At 46.8% G+C, this 21,635-nt stretch overlaps 1 protein-coding gene across 2 annotated transcripts; it reads left to right on the top strand.

The window, feature by feature from the left end:
- Positions 1–554: 554 nt before the first annotated feature.
- Positions 555–20,623, top strand: LOC117236866 (paired box protein Pax-6-like). 2 transcript variants are annotated; one of them, XM_033500230.1, is made up of 6 exons: positions 555–2,760; positions 8,275–8,451; positions 15,078–15,218; positions 17,805–18,197; positions 18,358–18,542; positions 18,871–19,202. In XM_033500230.1, the coding sequence occupies exons 1-6, from the start codon at positions 2,268–2,270 to the stop codon at positions 19,057–19,059; spliced, it is 1,578 nt and encodes a 525-aa protein (XP_033356121.1). In that variant the 5' UTR covers positions 555–2,267; the 3' UTR covers positions 19,060–19,202. The 2 variants fall into 2 exon arrangements, with proteins under 2 accessions (XP_033356121.1, XP_033356120.1); XM_033500229.1 differs by having other exon boundaries at positions 558–2,760; positions 18,854–20,623.
- Positions 20,624–21,635: the final 1,012 nt, after the last annotated feature.

Raw genomic sequence — 21,635 nt, 5'->3', positions numbered from 1 at the left:
GGGGAGAGCCTGTGGAAGGTGGAAGGCGAAAAGCGGAAGGCGAAAGGGCGCTTTCTCGGCGTGGGCGACGACGAACGCTAGGTCGAACAGATCGGTGGGCGTCCACCGGTTCGCCCAATTGGTCGATCGAGCCGGTAATGGTCGGTGGGCGTCGGGTAAGCTCAGATGCGCGGCATGGAGTGCGCACTTGGCTACCTTTAGCCGACGACGACTTGTTCCATGCATCCTCGCGCTTCTCTCCCGGCTTCCCCCTTCGGCTTACCAGCGCTTCGACTAAGCCGCACACTGTCCACCTCTCCCTGTTTCTCGTCACCTCCTCTCTTCCTCCTCGTCGTTCGACGATCCGGGGCCTGTGTGCGCGCGATCGTAATCGTGCAAGCCCCGTGTGCTGGTGCTGCTGCTGCTGTTGCCTCGTCTTCGCGCTCGCCTCTCCTCGTTGCTCCGTGAACTCGTATTTCTCGTCCTCTTCCTTCCCGTCGACGTCCACCGCGTCGTCGTTCCTTCGTCTTCGTCCTCGGCCTCCTGTTCGTCTTCGTCAGAATTACCGCCGCCGCCGCCGCTGCTACCGCGGCCACCGCCGCTGCGCCGCGGCGCCTTAAATCTTGATCTCACCTCGACTCAACAGTGTGGAGGGTGGGGGTAAGGCTAGTCTGGGCGCGCTTCGAGCCACCGAACGGAAGGCAATCTGCTCGAATCCGGCGGACCGCGAGCAGGTTACCCCGTGTACTCGTGTTACATCGTTCTCCTTTTTTTTTTTCTACGTTCTCCCACACTGGCTTCTTGGTACGTAGCTTTCCTTCTCGCGCTCGAGTCGAAGGTTACGAAAAAGAGGTGGACCGGTCATCGTGCAAGACGACCGAAATCAAGAGGAATCGCGTGTCCGAAATTACTGTCAAGTGAATGGTCCGAGAGGTGTTCGAGCCTCGATCCATGGCGTTACCAGAGAGAAGCAACCGGAACCGACTACTATATCTCAGACAGACATCGATCGCACCCGGAAGATGCTACCAATGAAGAGAAAAGTCTAACGAATGTATGTACTTACATAGAGGCTCGTTTTAAGGACAGAGGCGGAAGACCGAAGCGATACAGCGAACGAGGTCGAAATCGAAGGACAAGTAGAAAGACTGTCGTTACCTGAAATCTGGATGTCAGCTGGATGCGAGTAGACGCCGCTGTTCCCGCGAGGCTCTAGAGGGTGGGGGTGAAGCTAGTCGTTGGCGCGCTTCGACAGCCCGAACGGAAGGCAATCTGCTCGAATCCGGCGGAGCGCGAGCAGGTTATCCCGTGGTAGCGCGTAGCTCGTCGGTCGTTATTGGAGAAGGGAGCACGGGTCGGACAGAAGGAGAAACAGAGAAGCGTGGAACCCGAGAGAAAGAAGAGCGAGAATCGGAGCGAAAGACAGCGGTAGAGCGAGAGAGAAAGGGGAGAGAAAGAGCGAGCGAAGAGAGGCGGAGGGTGGGAAGGTAGAGAAGGGCACACGTCTATAGGTAGTCACGAGCTTCGACGAAGCGCCTGCGCTCGCGAGCACTTCTCGCCGTTACCTCCTCGCATCGACTACGCTCGTCCACGTAGACGCGACAGCCGACGTGAAAGCTCGCGTTGCGATGAATCGCGTTCGCCGACGGACCGTCAGACAGGATGTCATTCAGCTTCGTTAATCGAACGCAGGAAACCACGCCGGACCCTGGCGTCGATTGCGCTCGCGCGCTTCTGCGCCAGCGCGATACACACGCCGACCGCCGCATCTTGTGACACCGTGAGTGGCTAAGCGTGCACGAGGACCGACCTCGTTGCCGTCGTTGAACGTCCGGGGCCGTACGTGCCGGAAGACTGTTGTCCTTCGTTCCGCGGTTCGCTTTTCATCCACCTATACGTAGGATCCGTTGTCGGTGTGCTATCTGCTCTGACTCGAGAACGTCGCGATGACACTCGTGCCTCGGTAAGACACTGGAACTGGTGATTCGAAACTCGTCCAAATTCAACGTAAAATCGCTACGATCTTTACGGACGTCGACCTGCGACATCTCGAGTATATCGGCCAACTTCTTTCCCCGAGAGAAGAAGACACGGGAAGACAGGGGTGCGAGAAGAGAGATCAGGAAACGTCGGGTGCAGGAAACGGCGAGCATCCGTCGGATACGAAGGCAGGAAGAGAAACGACTCTACCATAGGGACGGTGTAGCTACAGAAGTGGAGGCAGAAGGGGAGGAAGAGGAGGAGGAGCTGGTGCCCGGTGTGGAGGGGGTGGAGGTGATCGTCTGGTGATGATGATCGGTGGCGGCGTCGCGACCCCTCCTGGTACTGCCAAGTCGGCGGCTGCGATCGACAGCGAAATGGTGCAGGTCGACGGCATTGGCAGTGGTAGTGTCAGTGGCAGTGCTAGTGGTAGTGGTAGTCCTGCGACAGGCGCGACTACTACACGTATAACCAACAGCAACAACGCTGGCGGCAATAATAACAATAACAACAACAACGGGGACGTTGCAAACAACAATAATAACAACAACAACAATAACAACGAAGGTCACGCGGTGGTGAACTGCGCCAGCGGCCCCGCAGCGGCGACCGACAAATTTTGCTGTCACGACGACGATGCACCCGTCAGCACCGGCGTCACGCGTCCTTGGGAACCACCCTCGCCGACCTTCTCGCAGACGAGGTCGCATCTGTTTCAGGTCCATCCACCGCACCATCATCAGCATCCAGCTGCGCATCACCATCAACAGATGACCGTGCCTCCAGTGTCTTTGATCGACGGTCAGTTTGCCTCCACATCCATCCCCTTTGTTTTTTGCCTTCTCCAATACGGTTCACTCTTTTTCTTTTTGCATGAAATCCTTCGAACCACGTTACTATATACCGTTGGCAAGCACGTTACACAGTTGACGCACGATATTCGCCATTTGAATATCGTTTCGTCAATACTAACAAAGTCGAAGATATTTGCGTGTGACTCGATGTCGTCACAATTGCGAAAACAATGCGCGTTTAATGAAATCGTGCGATTCTAATAGGATCGGGGCTGGCTCGAGATAAAACTCGAACGCGGGAACAAAGTAATTAATTTTGTCAGAGTGATAACGAGCAATTAATCGTGCATCACGTAGCTCGATCGAGCGTCTCTTCGTTAAATTGCGCGACTCGAACACTTGAATACACCGCGTCTCGCGATATAATCGAGACACACCGGGATAATCGATGAAACGTTCGCGTTACGCTTCGGTTCGTCTCGCTCTGAAAATTTCCATGGAACGCAAACAAACCGAGACACCGCTGGGTTCGCGCGGATAGTTTTCAGCCGGACAAAACCGCGATGATTGAATTTAATTGGACAACCGTTTCTCTTTGCGACGTACCGCGTTACAATCGAACAACGCTAGCAGTGTCCATATTTTTTGCTCTCCTCTTCCACTAGCACCTTCTTATGGTATTTTGTAAACTGTATCCTCGCCGCCTTTGACACGAATTCGCAAAAACCGGAGGAACCGATTGCACGTTATCGATTGAATTTTTCTTCTCTTCTATCGATGATCGTCGTGCTTCGACTCTATTCATTTAAGCCGAAATTTATTATTTAAGTCGAAACGATGTTTCTTCGCGCAATTGTTCCACAACGGAGAATTATCATTTTCCCATGGACGCGACGCGCGTGTCCTTTGCTCTTCTACATCGCAAAGGGAAAAAAGGTGGCAATCTAAATCGCGTTAAACGAGCGTAAAAACGTCGTTTCATGGTGCTCCAGGTGTCGAAATCCGGGCTCTATGGTAGGTAGGCCAACGATTCTTAAGGGATGATACGATCTTTCCCCTGTCCATGATCGTATCTTCCTCCGAGGCCGCTCGAGCCCCTCTCGGTATTTTAAACGAGCGTTTAAACGCTCGAAAAATCGCGCATCCAAAATTACCACCAATTTTCGTGATCCAGGTTCCGCTTTACACGATTACTCGTTACACGTCAATCAGATATCTATCGGTTTACATCGACTTTGTCGAAAGGAAACAGAATCGTGAATCTGTACAGAGATATTTTCTCGCGAATAAACATCGCACAGGAAATGTCATGCGACGTTTATCGGCGCGACAGCTAAATGATCGAATCGAAAATCGTCGAGAGTTGACACAAATTATCCGAGATAGGCGTATTTTCTATTACCATAGCGCGAAATGCGGAGAACGACGGCCGATCGGAGCGACGAGGTATCAGAAATAGCATTTTCGTGGAATAAGTTAGAGCGCAATGCGTTCTATATGATACACACCGAACGAGGATGTTTACGACGAGTTGTCGCGGACGTACGACGAGCTTATTCTTACCCGGCGAATGTTAATTGACCGATCAAAGGCAAAGAACAGGTCGGAACGTTCGACACCAATCATAACGCGTTCGCTAACGCCTACGGAATCGTTGTCGCGGCGATTCGCCAACCGCGAAATCGTGTTGCCGGTTCGTCGAGGATGCAAAGCACGAAACGAGAAGCATCGCAGAAGAATTTAAACGGACCGTCGACCTTTCCACGGAGCCCTAGAATCCGATGATAAGGTGGTGTGCGATCAACGAGCAACGAATGACCATCGAATAGGTGTCCGAGTTGCAGCCAACTACTGGTATATTCAGAAATCCTTTCCGTGGTTTACACTTGCCAGACGGAACGACGGTCAGCTACCAGCCATACTCGTTCAGAACCGGTTTCAATATGTTGCCAACAGTACGTCTTTTAGCGAAGAGCTGCTGTGCTCTCGTTGAACCTTCAATATCCGTCCGTGGTGATCGGTACGCTCTCGACTTCTGTGCCCTGACCGATACCGTGGCCGCTCCGGATATTCGCCGGGACTATCCGCTACATTTAACTGCCACACCCAGCAGGTATTTCGAGACGTTAGCAGGTATATCTCGCGTCGCGGGGCCCCGGTAGTTGGCAGGTATCTTCATCTGTTCGGGTGTCGGCCACTTTGTTTCCACCGATCGTGGGTTAAGTGTCTCCTCGCCGGTCACTCTCGCTCCTATCTGTCCTTTATTGTAGCGTAACGAACGATGTCCGTGGTCGTTGTCGGTTCGTGGTCGTCGAGCGTCGGACGCTAATTAGAATCTTCTAGCAGCTAAGCTAGAAGGCCGATGCGTCAGTCCCTGTTAACAGGGGGGACGCGTGGATATACGAGCGCGTAAATATTGCGCGACACCGCCGCGAAACGTTTAGACTAATTAAACGAGGACAATATTTAATCGAAGTATGCGCAGCTAATTGGATTTCGTGTCCGTTCGTCGTCCGGGAACAGGCAGCGCACGATTTATTTTCCGTTACTCGTGGATAACCTAAGTATCTCGTTCCTATCCGGCTGAATTTATAGCCACACCCTGCGAGTTTCGAGACAGGTACCGGTCAGGTTCGTCCGTTGCCCGCTTTCTGCTTTCGTGGATTTTCGTGAACACCGAGCTGCGCCGCGCCAGCTCGTTGCCTTCGTGTCGTCGAAACGAAATCGTTTCACGCGTGATTCGTTCCGAAGATCGATCCAACTACTTCGAAGGGAGATATCGACGCGTCGCGTCGATTACGCGTGAACCAAGATATCCGCTGCGTTTATCGTCGCAATGATCTGCACGAGACGGTCGAGTCGGTCGATTCGTTCAAGGATCGGACGATTTTCATTCATCGATCTCGTTTCCTCCTCCAGGCACTTACCAGAAGGAATCGCGCTCCTTGATTTTTATAACGATTATCTATTGCCTCGCGCGAACGATCGGTCTTTTCCACGGGGCAATTTCGTATATACGAAAGAATATAGAGGACTCGATGGCAGAACTCGTTCAGAACCGGTTCTAGCCTCGCGTCGATGCAACGACACGACGCATTTCTTTCTGTGCATCGGCTACTTTCGTTTTCACGGCATCTTCGATAGCTTTGACACGAAACGAGCGCAGAATGCGCGTCCGTGCGATTTCCAGAACGGGCAGAACGCGTAGGTTTCGCACCGCTCGCGCTTGCCAAACGATCCCAACGGATGCATCTCATCGTCCGCAAACTGCCTCGTCCTCGCGTCTCCTTCTCTGTTGCCAGGACCAAATTACTCGCGACACGTGTACATTCCCTGACCGCGTACATATCTTCCGAAACGAACTCGCCTCGTTATTCCCCGATTCGACTTCCGACCGGCTTTCTTATGTTCAATTCAACGCCATCGAAACATCTCCGAATACTTTAAACTTGGTACGCTCGATCGACTTCGAGTTGCTCAATAATATATTCCGCGTGTATTTTTATATCTCGGATGTATAAACCGGATGAATAACCTCTCTGGAATCACCCATGTATCAACGCCGAGCGCGAAGAAGTTACAATTTAATTCGTTAATCGACCGACATGGCGATAAATACAAAGAAACCGGTGTTATAACGGCGCTAGTTGCTTTGTTGAATATCGGGACGACGCAAGATGTCGAGCCGCGAAACGAGCGTAAAACGGGATAAGAAACCACGAGAATTCGCGTAAAATTCATCTGGATCGTCGATTGGCAATTCGGTCGACGCTTAAAAGACTAATTAATTAAACGGGTGCTGTGTAAACGCATACGCGCGTTCCGTCCGCTCGTAACCAGTCGAAACAAGGCGTTACAAATGAGCTGAGGAACCGGGTCGTTTTCTATCTACCTGCGGAATTTAATTTCTCGTTTGACGATCGTCTTCGCGTCCGGCTTGTCTTCGCGCGCGCACCATCATGAGCCCTTCTCGCATCTTCCTGAGCCCCGGTAGGCGCGGAAAACGGTTCTTTAATATCGTCGTTCGATCGTAAATTATCGTGGTCACCGGATCGTACGAAACGTCGTTAAGATTATCCGCCAGTAAAATCACGGTGCCTGTCCGCGCGAACTCGGCGCTAATTACAATTATTCTTCTGGCCGTGATTCCTCTTCGGAATTAATTCGAAGGGGAAAAGGATATGTACGCAGAGACGAGCACAGACGGCTGCACAAACTCGTACGAGCCGCTCGCGTGATTATTTCTCGCAATTACCGATTCACGAAGCCGTTATGAAAAGCCAGCCGGCCATCGTCGCAAAAAACCAATCGTTTCGTAAACGCGAGCTGTCGGCCGACACCCTTTCCGATCGCCTTCTCTTCTCTTCGCTCTTCTCTCCTCGTTTCCTCCTCTCAACCGCCCCCTGTTCTTCCTTCTTTCATCTTTCTGTGTCTCCTCCCTCTCTCTCTCCCTCTCTCTTTTTCCCTCTTTCCTACCCTATCCTATAAGTACTCAACCTCATCCCCTCGTCGTCAACCCTACCCCTCCCTCTCTCTTCTTCGGAAAGATACGATCAGTGTTGGAAGTTTAAAGTAAGGTTCGCCCGGCGAAAAATGGATCGCTCTCAATACCGTGGCCGGTTCGATCGTAAATCGTCGCCTGTTTCTCCGGTGAGCGCGCGAGAGTGGCACGAAACGGAACGTCGCGTCGCGTCGCCGAGATTAGCCGCCTATAAAATCACCGAGGAAGTCGCGAACCACCGGTCCGGCCGTGTCCTTCGTGGAATTACGAGGGTATTCGCACCTTCGGTGATTAATCGACGTGATTTCAAACGGCAGATGCTTCTCACTCGGCCATCTCTTTCTTTCCCTTGTCCGTGGTGCCGGCGAGAGGGCCCCCGAGAGACGAGAAGAAGATCGCATCGATGAGATCGCGTTCCGCGTCGAGTAATTTAAATTAATTCGCTCGATTACGCTGGCACGTCCTCGCGATCGCCGTTCCACGCGCTCGTTACACCTTTACTGTTAATGAAATCGTATTTATCATCGGTTTTTGCCGATCCTTCGCGAGTAAAGTAGCAGATCGACCATAAACATTCGAGCGATGCATGGAATCGATCTACTATTTTTCGATCTGTTCTCGATAGCGAGAAACTCGTTGAATGTTCGTCCATGAATTATAGAACGAAGCACGTCGAACGTTCACCGAAAGCGCGTACTCACAAGCGTACGGTTTGTGAATAGATATACTGCTTGCAAATAGTTGTCGCAAGATAGTTGCAAAAGTTTTATATCCGCTCTGCACGATACCTACTATTGTGTCTCACGAACGGGTTTACGTGCAGTACGACAACCAGACGACGAAATGTTCCTGAACATAGTATGAAATACGGTTTCTCAAGTAGCTGACGATTTTTTGTCTTCGCTATTGGTCTCTGTATCGTATTCGCGTTATTGTCGCGATTCAATCTTGTTAAGCGGCGAAGACGAAGGCGTGTTATACCAGCGAGATTGGTAATCGGTTACGTTGCTACGTTTCCAGGCGTGAGCCTACAAAACTGTACCGCGGGACCATTCGCCAGCGGCAACGGTGGTGGAACCAGCCGTCAACGATTGCTCGAACTATCGCACGGATTAGGAGCTTTGAGGCACTACAACGATCTTGCCAATCATGTGCTGTCGCTGAATCAACAAGGGGCGGTCGTCACCAAACTTCTGGGTAAGTTTTCCATTTTGGTATCTAAACTACATACGTATTAATAAACTAGTCAAATTTCGTATAAATTATCTCATGCGTGAGAAAGACACGAGAGTCTGTCGTCGACACTTCGCGTAGCTTGCAGGTTAGGATTCCTATCGACCGAGAGCGTCTGTTTATAAGTTCAGTATAATTTAATAATTCGCCATTTGACGCACGAGGAAAGCTAAATGTATAGGAAATAGCTAAAAAAAGAAAAGAAGAAGCGACTATACATAAGCGTATCCCTTTAACGAGAAATTACCTTTATGCAAGGTATCTACAACTTGTTCTTTTCCGTTCTGAGAAGCCTTCTGGTCAGACGATGGAACATAATAGAACAGTTTGCTTTCGCGTAACAGAATTCCATAGATCGCGAACTGATCCAAACAACGGCATTCCTCTCAGCCAGGTATCATCGCGAGATAAATGCCGGCGAGCGGTAACGTGCACGCGTTTACCGATCCGTGACGCGGCTCCTCGCGATGAAATCCAAGAAAATGCCGAGTCAGGAGGCGACACGCGCTGAAAATCCCTGTTCGGCATAGTGTTCGCTCAGTCGAGCGAAACTGCACCAGTAACTCGCTCAAAATTACCTAGCCGCGCGTGCTCTCCGCTCAAGGCGACAGAAAAATCAGCAGAGATCGCGAGCGGCGAAGCAGCCATCGTGATCCGCGGAACGACCGGTGAAACTCGCGGCAATCTTTCGCTATTATTCCCATAGACGTGGCACCATTATTCCCTGGTAATTGCATCCGCGACTGTTCGTTAGCCTATCCGACGAATCTTGAGATACCGATGTAATCGTGGCTAATGCCCTGTAACACGGAAGAGATCGAATCGCTGGAAATTTCTCTAATCTCTGCAAATGTTTGTAAACGTCCATCGATGAAAAAGATTAACACGTTCCGCGAAGTTGGGGATAATTGCCGCTTCCGGCGTCCGAGAAATTGGTAGCACGAGTTTGAAAGCACTTTGATCAACGCGAGCATACGAATGGTATAGTAGGTAGAAGCGATATACCTTGTAAGGTCGTAAAATAAAACATTAACCAAAGTCACCAATTGATTTAGCTATAGCTATTCGCATTCCATGCGCATGCTGGTACCTGCGTTGCTTTTTTGAAAACATTTTCTGTCATCGTTAACAGCTCAACGATAACTTATACGTTGAACATAAGTTAGACACTAGTTATAGGTAGATTGCGGATACTTGTACAAATTCGTGTTTTTATAAACGCAGCTGAAACGTGGAAGCTAAACAGGATATCTCGCTTATGTACAAATTATTCTAACGAATATTAGATATTCTCTATATTTTCGTATTGTATATATATTCTCTGCATTTTTACATCTCCAAATTTCCCAAAATGTAACCTTTGATTGTAACTATTCTCGGGAACGAACGAAGAACCGATTTCAAATTGCGTATATTATATGATCCTGAACAAGGTCCTTATGATCCCCGATCCTACGTCCTTATGATCCCCGATACAAATTAATTATTCGTTTATTATAAATACGTTTATTATAAGTTCATTTATACGTTTCAAATTAATAGTAATTCATCATCGAAAGTCGTACACTTCAAACATTGACCAGTTTGACAATCTCGCTTTATCGCCTCCATACACCGTAAGTGGTTTGATTTTATCAGATCATTCGTTAGAAAGATACTAGAGATAAACGAGTCCGAAGCTTAGACACGCTGAAGTAAAGAGATCTCTTAAGCGTTTGCCAGATTCAAAATATTAATTCGCCAGCGTCGTTAATCACGACAAGCTGACGACAGTCCCGCGAGCTACTCGTTCACGGCTAGTTTTTTACGAGGATGTTCCGTACTGTTTGCGCAGCAAATTCGAGCAGATTGACGTTGATGACCGCTCGTTCGCGTCCGAGGCGATAAAACGGCGTAAACTAAATTGATCGGCATCCCGAGCATTTTCCAACCACTGTCGGGGAAATAAGAAGGAGCATCGCGTATCAGTATGGGCAAATAAGGCATAACGAGCGTTACGAAGAAGCGGCGGTCTTTCGAGCTCGTTAGCCGGCCAAGATTAACTCGTAACAGCTGTTTCTTTTTCCCGTAAAACATTCGCATGACCAGTGCTCGACCGTTCTCGAATAATTTGTCAATAATTGCTCTGATCTTTACCCGTGCCGATCTTCCACGTCCCCGATTCGAGGAATCTACTCGAGGAATTTAGGAGATATCGAACGACGTTCTTTTTACTGTACCAAGAATTTATGCATTGTTTGATAAGCTCTGTTAATTTTAATGTCTCTTTAAGTATGGAAATGCTTATAACAAATATCTGTTAATTTTGTGACAGATTTAAGACGAAAAAGTTAAGATATATTTGCACATTTGACATATTTCTTATATCAGAAGAATGACAAGAATACAGTAAAAATAGCAGACGAAGCTTTTTATTGCTTATGGAGAAAGCATTTTCACGAAAGAACTGTCTAAAGATGGCTTCTTAGATTTAAAGCCTGGGATTTCAAGACTGGGATTGAAGACTAATAAAGTACACTCGGTGAGTGATGGTTGTCAATTAAAGGCATTAGTCATTGATTAAGAATAGATAAACGAAAGTCATTGAACGATACGATACATGCGTATTGTGTTGAAGTGCTGCGAGTTACGTGAAAACACCATCAACTTATCAAACGATCTAATACAAATAACCATTAGAAAACTTTGATTCGTTAACTCAATCGGGTACATCGAACTTTGAAAAGAAGAACTCGTTATATCATTGACGAAATTGAATCATCGAACAACCGATGGATAGGTATTCTAACGATCGAAGGGAGGTCGAATCCGATAAACAGGTGTGAATCGATGGTCGAAAATCGTGATTCAAAGTCGAGCAACAGTGGCGACGACCATCGACTTCTACGTTCGGAGAAGAGGAAGAGGAACGCTGAACATTGCCGAGGGGAGCAATAAAAAAATGGAGGTGAGCCACCGAGCATCGGTGGAACGCTGGTTTCTCTCTTTCTCGACTGACTGCTACCTTGGTCCTCGTTAACTTTACGAGCGGCTCGTAAAAATACCGTTCGGCCTGCTCTCTCGGCTCGCCGGTAATGTCTTCATCTCCACTGGATACGGACTCCTTAGGCCTCTCGAGGTGAATATAATGTACCATAATCGACCCGCAATTACTTAACAGCGGCAAACAATTAATCCCCTGACTGCGCCGTAGTCGTCTGGCTGCGCAAGAACCGCCGATTCCTCTTCCAGTTTCGCAATCTTTTTCTTCGATCGAGAGCAACCGCGGTGTATTCTGCGTGCGGACACGAAACGCGTGTTGCGAACGTTCGAGACCATCGACTGGGCGTTCCAACGATGTTCACCGTTGTACCTGGTGAACGTTACGGTTTCGTTAACTCCCGTCTGACAACCGCGGACGCGAGTTCATCCATCTTGCGAACCTCGCATCCACGGCTTCGTATGGAATCAAGAATCAACGATTTCGCCGAGATACATATCCGCCATCCGAGAACATGTATTCGTATTATAGAGCTTATCACGCGCGTTGATATCTTTGTGCAGCAGCGTTTCGAGAGCACGATAAATTTCTCGAGAGCAACGAGAAAAACGTTCTTAGCTAGACGGCCGATATCGTCTAATTTCTCCGATACATCCCGGACGATTAATTCAGCCGCAACATCCTATCGGTCTTCTTATCCACGCGTACCAAGATCGATCGTCGCCGATGGAGAAATGGTCCCGGAATGCGCGAAAGGAACGTCGAGGAGATGGCTGGAACGCTCCATAGCGATCGGCTGCATAGACGTTCGTTGGGATAACGACCGCGTGCCTCGCAAGAGAAACCTATCCCTGCATTCTGTTCCGCGATTACGCCTATTTTCCATTCGTAAATCCATAATGGCCGGCTCGATCTCATCGTGGATGGATGCCGGTAGCCATCGCAAAGCTCGAGACGAATAAGCATACGGATGGTGATCCGCTTGCGTCCGCTGTCCGTTGATTCGATCCATGAAGGAACGAGTAACCACTAGGTACGATGGAACCGCGGCTTCGTGCGGTTTCTTTCATTAACCGAACCCCGCTCTCGAAAATTTCATATACACGCGCGAGCGCGCGGACCAGCGGCCGTGCACACGGAACAAAATGAAACGGAAAGAGAGGAGGAAAAGCGAGTAACCAGATGGAAGAGAGAGACATTGGATCGGGGCAAAGAATTTGCTCGAGGCATGGATGCCTATTAGGTGGGTACATCGTTTATACCAGGCACGCAGTTCATCCGTGGGAGCGCACGCGATATCCTACAGACTTTAGCCGTCATTATTGTTATTAATAATAAGACGTAACTACCGATAATTGCTCAACTCTGACTGCGCCTCCGTTTTCCATTATCCTTGCCAACATCGTGCGTTTCGACAACTCCGGCAGCGGTACGAGACGCGAGACAAGCTTTCCGATACGTCTAACATCGCGTATTCTGCGTGTAAGCAGCCTGTTCTCCGGCTCGTGTACTTTTTTCAACAATTATTTCTGCGATAAGAAGCGGTTTCGAAGCGGTTTTTCCTGTAATAGCGCGCGAGTACACGTAAGACGCGAGTTCCTTGTACATGCGAATCTTCTAGTTTTATCAAGAAGTAGAAGTTTTAGGACCGAGCGCTAAATAAAGGGTGGAGGAGTTGAAATGATAAGTCATGTCAGAAGCGAAGAGTTTCGATAGAAAGAAAAACACGGTTCTGTTAATTTTGACGGTTACGTCGTTTATTATTCGACTGTTACGAATTTTTAGCGTTTACTACCTTTACGGTTCTAGAAATTTCTTCCTTTGTACACTATACTTTCTTCTTTTTTAATCACAATCTACCGAACTCTGACGATCATAATACTGTTAGATTCTGCAATAACTTTAAAAGCTTTTTTCCATTTCTTTTAGAACTCTCGTCGTTTATCATTCCAGCTTCTCAACTTCGAATACCCATAGAACCTCCATCGTTTGTACAACAAACATTCGTCCATCTATATTCTTCGAAACAGCTGCATAATAAAAACTTCAATTACGCTGTTCAACTTTATAGCTACAAGCGTATCTCCATTGATAGACAATTTTTCCAGTGCATCAGGTCGTTCAATAGAGTTCGCGGATTTTATCGACGGTCGAGTTTAACGAGCATCGTACGACACTCCATCTTTGTAGTTATGTATTCGCGTAACACCTGTCTGCCTTCGGCGTACAACTTGTCAGCTGTACCGTAGCCATTGTCGCTAATGATAACGCGAAACGTTCTATAATTACTCGAGTGTGACTGCGCTTTCTCTGCCAGCATTATAGAGCTGGGTTCGTCCACTTCGGACGTCCAACTTTTCCTGAGGAGTTGTGATACGCTAGGAAAATGAAGCAGTTAAATCGATGATAATCACTACGAATCTGTCAACGAGACAATCATGCGAACTCTGCTTACGATTCTCGATGATACACGATCTTATAATTACAATCGATAATTCGACAAAAACTGAGAGACCGGAAAGAGCAAGGTCCCTAAATTGTGAAATACATTTAGCGGAACGTTCAACATGATAAGCAAATTATTGTTTCGGCGAAAATATTTAACACGCAATATCGCGTTAAACTGCGAAAATCCTTCAACTGGAATAAAACAGCGAAGGGAAGTTGAAATTTACTAATCGCAATTTACTAGCAATCTCATTCTCTATGTTGTGATGATTGTAAAACCTCGAATAAAATTTCCTCTCGCTTGTAATTTTTCTTACCACATCTCGCTCGTACAGCTTTCATCCTCTCCCATAAAAAAATTGTACTTATTTGCTACAAAACTTGCCACTTCAGCTGCTCAATTTGAAGCATCAAACACATCGGAAAACGAATGCGATTGCAACGATTCCAACTTTCAGTTTTCATTAATTATGCCTAATACGAGCGAGTTGGAAGCATTGCTCTTTCATGACGATCGATCAGAGCGGAGAAGAGAGCGGAAAGAAACGCAGAGGAGCGGCATGGCAGCAGGTTGAACACGTCTCGGCTCATATTAGATATCTCTGATTATATATTATCGCAGGCTATCGCATACCAGTATCGTTTCACGCGCTAAGCTCCTAATGACTACCTCGTGTGGATCCGCCCAGACGATACGATTGGTATCCGATGTCGAGAGCCCGTGCGAGCCAGGACTTATACACGGGATGCGCTCCAACCTTCTAAGCCTCCATCTTGTCAACTGCTACAACGTATTCCATCCAATGCGTCGAACAAACTACGAGCAATAATTCTTTTCCTTTCTCCATATATGTACTTTTGTAACCAATCTACTCGTAGCTTACTACGTATGTTTAAATAGAAATTCATACAATGTAGAAGCTCGTGTGCTTGAGGAACACTTATAAAGGTCGGCTGACAGTTTGCACTCGAGCGTTATTACGTGGAGAATGTCCGGTGTTTGCGTGATTTTCCGAAATTATGCGGGCTCAATGCTGGACACTCGCCGATACGACCGGCACGGGCATATAAACCGGCATCGCCGTTTACGACCAATTTTATCGCGAAGCACGAGTATTAGCGAAGACAACGCGTCCTTGAAGTTCGTTCTAACGTGTTCCAGGTACGTTGCGCCCGCCGGGTTTAATCGGTGGCAGCAAGCCAAAAGTTGCGACGCCAGCCGTCGTCGCTAAAATCGAACAATACAAGAGGGAAAATCCGACGATCTTCGCATGGGAAATTCGAGAGAGGCTCATCTCCGAAGGTAAGCGCATTTTGTCGATGCTACTTCACGTGGATAACAATACGATGAATGAAAGAATGGCATCTGTTAAAGTACGTTTAGCCTAACCGAGCTAATGCTAATGCTCGTTCACTTTGGTAAAATTAAAGTGTAAAAAACGCATAGGAATGCTTCAAAAATGCTTGTTTGAGTTATTGAAAACGAATTTATGGACAGATTGCTCGGATATAATAAAGTAAACGAGTATAACCGAATGCTGTTGCTGTCGCTCTACATTCTTGCTAATGGACCTGTTTGATTCATGTTTGTTACACAGAAATCAAACTAATCGACTCTGTATGAAGAATTCTTAATTTTAGTACCAGAATATATGATTATGACGGTAATCATTTGCATTCCAAGAAACTAAGCACTGATCGTATACATATAGCCATCGTATTCCGCAATGAAATCGACGAACTTCACCAACGCATTCAGCATGTTATTCCAGATAAAATATGTCATATACACCGTTCATTAATTCTTTATTTTAGAAATATGAGAGGTATATTGATATAAACGACAAATAGTCAAACGCCTTCCAGCTATTTGATTTTTGCTTAATTATAGATTTGGAATTTTCTGACATTTTATTTATTGATTTAGTCTAATGATATCTACATGCTTAAAATAATCATGCCGTGTCTCTATACATACAACTAAGTGAACTTCTGTTGATCAAAATATTGAACAGACCATTTCTAATGCGAACGTACCAGGTTCGCGTGTATATATATGTATATATTATCTCGTATCCAGCCTTCCATTTAACTACTTTTGATTTCATACAATTTTATAAAAAGATTTAACGGAAATAGGTTAGATAGTTGTAGAGAGCAAATTAATTAATTAAGTAATTAACTAGATACATCAGTAGATTGTAGAAATTTATGCATCTATAAGAAATTTAAACACGCAAAATATCTAAAGTACATAAAGTGTTCGTTAGAACATTTAGGATTAGACGAAGCAAATTTTTATTTGAATTTCGTTTCTTATAGTAGTGTTCATAAAAATATACATTTCCGAAGACATCAGTTCGATAGTTCCACTAATATCTCGACAACAGAGCTAAATTCACTCGTACAGAACTATTCGATTTACTCCTTACACCATTACGTGACGTGTAACATATTTTATTGTCAAAGTGATCTGTCGAACGTCGACGATAGTAAAGATTTTCGATTTCGTCGGAAAATACCTTGTAGTGAAATTAAGAATTTTTCAAAAAACAGAGTTGATCGGTTTAACTTCCGAGTTGCTAATATACAATACGATAAAGTGAACGACGAATTCTGTTCATATGTAATTGCCAACAACTAGATATGTAGTTAGTTAACTTCTTATTTAACAATGCGTGAGCCGCACGTTTCGTGCACAGTTGCAAATCGCTCGCAATAATAGTAGTACGTGTGTCGTAGTACGAGCGCACGTGCAATTGCGACTAGAATCAAGAAACTTTTCCACGTCCTTCTTCATCGGCATACTTTATTCTTTTGAAAACGAGCTTCGACGTAGTCTCACCTTGTATTCTCTTCATCGCGCACGAATGTCTCATTCCTTCTTCGACTATCAATTAACTGAATTTGCGTCTCTCGTTCTTAATGCGTTGGGAACTTTCTCCTTTGAGGCGTATCGTGCGTCATCCACGAGCAATTTACATGAAAATCAAGAGCATTTCGAAACGCAGAAAGAACCGGATGCAAGGTGTTCATTATTGATTTCAAAAGAACGGAATCTTGGGAGGAAGGTGTCGAGGATGGAAACTATAATTCACATTACCTGCTACGAAATCTATTTGTAAACCTACAATTGAAGTTCATCGTAGAAGAAATTCGAACACGCCTCTAGCATGTTACGATTCTAGCCTAACATCAAAGTTAAAACTGTTTATTGTACTTTACAATAATCGTATAATATAAAACTAGTAGGTCATAAATCGATTGTTTGTTTTATAGTCTCGAGTACGTGAGACGATCTATTATTATTAGCGTGGACACCTATTATTATTGTCAAAAAGGTCACTCGCTTATCAATAACGCACGACACACGTGTTTCATTACGCGTCAATGCCGTATATGTTATGTATATTATAGGAAGGTGTACTTTACGCTTTCGAACAAGCGCAATCAACGACGATCTAGGAAAATTCTCACAAGATACGAGACAAATTCGACAAGAGAGCGCAATTTAACTTACTTTACCTTCAGAACAATTTCAAACTACCATCAACTACCATCGTTTTCCATCTACTAAATCTTTCCACTATCTTCCAAAGAATCGCAAACAAGGAGCGAGACGAATCCTATAAGAATACATGATTCAACTTTTATTTTATCTTTCAAACCAGCTCAGATCGTCATCGTCCGTCATCTACCAAAATTCTTCAAAATCTCACACAGAATTGCGAACAAGAAACGAAAGAAATGCGAATAAGACTAGACGATTTATCTTACTTTTTCTTCTGGACAACGTTAAACAACCACCAAAGTTCTCTACTCTCTCGTAAAGAATCACAAGAATCGCAAAGTAGACAGTTCCAGAAGAAGCATGCTCGTTTCTTTCCAGGCGTTTGCAGCAACGCGACAGCTCCATCCGTCAGTAGTATCAACCGAATTCTACGAAATCGCGCGGCAGAACGAGCTGCCGCGGAATTCGCGAGAGCGGCAGGCTATGGTTTATACGCCGCGGGTCCACATCCGTATTTCAACAGCGCCCATCAGCACCCAACGACCAGCCACCATTTACCCGCTGGCTGGCCAGCGCCGGGGGCAGCGGGTCATCCTTGGATGCTGCCGCCATTAGCTACTGGAATCACGGGCGCAGCTTCCGCTCTGCTTCTTCCGCCGTCCTTGAGCCCAGGAGCGGCGGCAGCGGCAGCCGCAGCCGCCTCTGCGTCGGCTGCTGGAACGGCGGATCACTCTCTTCACGCGGACGCCATCGCACGAGGCTACTTGCAAGGTGATGATTGTTTAATCTTCCATTAACCGTGTGAAGAACGATTGGGATGAAAATCAGAAAGAGAGAAAGGAAATAGAATCGTGAAACGTGTTGTCGAATGGAGGAAGATAACGCGAGACAGGGGATGGTAGTAGAGGAAGATGGTCGTTTTTCTGTGCAGACGGTGACGGAGATGAAGGAAGCCTGGATGGGTCGGAGCAACCGAAATTCCGACGAAATCGTACCACCTTCAGCCCGGAACAGCTCGAGGAGCTCGAGAAAGAATTCGAGCGATCTCACTATCCTTGCGTGTCTACGCGCGAACGGCTAGCCTCTAAGACCTCTCTCTCGGAAGCTCGTGTACAGGTGAGGATCAATTCCATCTCAAAGATATCTTTGTCGGGGGGCTAGTGCGTTCGTCTCGCAGGGCTTGTTCTTGATCGTAGTTTTCTTGCCTCTCTCGTCTTTCGTTTCGATCGTAGTCCTTATTTCTCTTTCTACTCTTCGTCGAGAGCTTTCAGATCCATAGAGAAGCGAAGTAACGCGATACACAGAGAATTGCGTCGGTGTCGCCCGTGGAATAGGCCCTGCGACTGTCGCGTGCATAGCCTCCTGGTTTCTTCGAAGCTTAGAAATTTGATCACAAGCCATCTAACGACCTAACTCGTGACTCTTAGGTTTGGTTTTCCAACAGACGGGCAAAGTGGCGTCGTCATCAGCGAATGAACCTCTTAAAACGTTCGCCACCACCACCACCTCCACCGCCTCCGCCGCCACCGCCGCTGCCGCAGCAGCAGCCGCCGCCGCAACCGCATTCCGCATCCGGTATGGAAGTAAACCGTGCGTCAAGCTGCTCAATCGCCGGAATGGGAGGAGAAAGTAGCGCGTTCCGGGCCGTCGTGACCAACTCCTCGTCATCCAGAGAGGCCGCGGAACGGAACGAGAGAATCGACAGGGTCGATTCCATCACCAAACAGCCGGAAAGAAAGCCGAGCGCCTTTAGGATGATCAGTCAACTCGTCGGTGACGATTCGCCGAGTATAATCAAGTCCTCGAGTCCGACCTACGAACAGCAGAGGCACGAGACTAACGTTAGATCGGTGATTGAATCCGAGTCTGCGAACAACAAGGAATTTGAGCGGATCGAGGTTGAAGAGGAAGACGAGGAGATCGACGTGCAAGATTCGGACCAAGACGTTGCTTCTTCGCCGACCGTTGCATGGCGGGATCATTGGACGGAACAGCAACCCTTGGAATTGACGAAACACGATCGTTGAAATCGTTCCAACTCGAAACTAGGTGGAACGATCGAAGAAATTGTGCTCGTATTAGAAACGTTTAAAGTAACAATGAGTTTTGCGTGAAATCTTTTGCCACCGAATATCGTGATTTAGAACATGCCTAGTGTCCACGATCGATTGTGAATCAGTGATATATGAAAAAAACGTTGCTGCGAGAGAGAACGTTCAAGTGTATCGATCTAATATGTGCGTGAACAAGAAATCTCGAGATCCGTTTATATCGATCGATCGTGATCGTAGTAGAATTCGCGTCGAATTCGAACAGTGACTGTAACTATTGCTTAATCTCATAGAATTTCATTACACAAGAACAGAAGACTGACGAGATCGTTTCGTTAAACTTCAATTCGTGTGTCTCGCTTCGACATGTCCTCGACTCTTCATCGTTCATGTCGAGTGATACGTCCCTAGTACCTATCCAACTACTTACTACGATTACGATCCATTTATTACAATTAAGATTACGATAATAAGCTACGAGGATGGTTGTGTAACGTTAAATTCCAATTACCGGCAGTGCCGTCGTGGCGTTATTGTCAGCTAGAAGTACCGAGGATTTAGATAGGTAATTAATTGCTTACCCGATATGTATCGGGCTGTCGGCCGGCTGCGCTATAATTGCAGCGCTGCGCTATAATTTACACCGCGGTGCAGTGGACGCTTCCCCTATCCAGATACGAGGACAGGAAAGATCCAGATACGAGGACAGGAAAGATGCAGATACGAGAACAGGAAAGATCCAGATACGAAGTCAGGAAAGATCCAAACGCCGAGGAAACAAACGCCGAAACTTATCCGGAACTAGTCCTAGCGAAATCATTATAACGCAGATAATGCATTACCTAGGCACTATGTAGAAAAAATAGATGAATCGATGGTAACCCTGTAACGAACTCTGTTAAAAACGACTTTTATTTAAATGAATTCGTTTGTAAATATCTACACAAGTCTTTGACTACGAAACAATTCGAAACATCGCAACCTTGTCCACGTTTTCAAATCCACCTTTATTCCTATTCTGGTCACACGTTCTTAGAATCCATTGGGTGATAAAAAATCAATTTTGGGTGATTTTGGTGAAAATTAGCATCCCCTTAGAGGGAAGCAAGTATGAGACACGTATAAGGGACAGAAAGGAGAGAAAGAAGGGGATGGGCGGGGGCCAGGAGAAAGGCTCATCGACGATTAACTCGAATCTACGGTTTCGTCGGGTTCGCAAATAAGGAATCTGCGTGTGAAACTGGTTTCTCGGGCGACACTTTTCGGCCACGGGTGGAATCGGTTGTTGGCGGAGAGCACGAAAACACCGGATCCGCCAACATTTCGGATATCGTGGCCCCCGTCAGCTGTTAACGCGACTACCAAATTTATAACCACGCCCGTGGTCGGGGATGTGCGCGCACGGTAGAGCGAACGATCCGAAGAACGAAAGAGAGGCGAAACGTCGAACATACCCGTCGCGTCGCGACGAAAAAAAGGGACACGGTCGGCCGGATAATTGAAACAAACTTGCCAAATATTCCTGAATCATCCCGTATGTCCTTAGTAACATCTTTGCGTGTTCGTGACATCTTCTGCTGCTATCTTTCGCCTTGTTACGATTACTACTCCCTACTATCCTTATCTGCTTCGGGTCGAAAGAATTTCGTAGCGAGGTGGAGGCCATTGAAATTACCCCGTGGAACGCTCATATCCCGGACGGTGAAATCGGTGTATCGTACAATAGGGCGAAAAAGAGAAAAGGAAAGTCAGAGGCGAACGATGTACAAAAGGCAGGAGCGATAGGGCCGAAGCTTAAGATAGAATAAGGGATCGACGTTATTGTAATGCGAACAAAGTTGCCAAAGGCATTAACACCGGTGGTGGGTGAGGGTCGTTCGACACTCTCGGCGTAAAAGAAAGAACAAGGGACAAACGAGCAGTCGAACACATGCGGGAAACAGGGTGGATAAGGGAGAAGTCGAGGAAAGAAGGAGGTAAGAGCGTCTGGTGAAGAGAGGTAAAGAGCGGTAAAGAGAGGAGAAGAGAGGAGAGGAGAGGAGGGCACGAGCAGAACAGAACAGAACAGAACAGAAGGAAGGATCGCCGGATACATTCAGGCAGTCAGCCAGGAGAAACGAGAACGTAACAATTACTATCTGAGACCGATCGGTGCGGT

The sequence above is a fragment of the Bombus vosnesenskii genome, unplaced genomic scaffold (genome assembly GCF_011952255.1).
Source record: "Bombus vosnesenskii isolate JDL3184/JDL3185 unplaced genomic scaffold, Bvos_JDL3184-5_v1.1 scf7180000013352, whole genome shotgun sequence".
NCBI lineage: Eukaryota > Metazoa > Arthropoda > Insecta > Hymenoptera > Apidae > Bombus > Bombus vosnesenskii.
The sequence above is the reverse complement of the archived record's forward strand: the minus strand, read 5'-3'. Positions and strand labels throughout refer to the sequence as shown.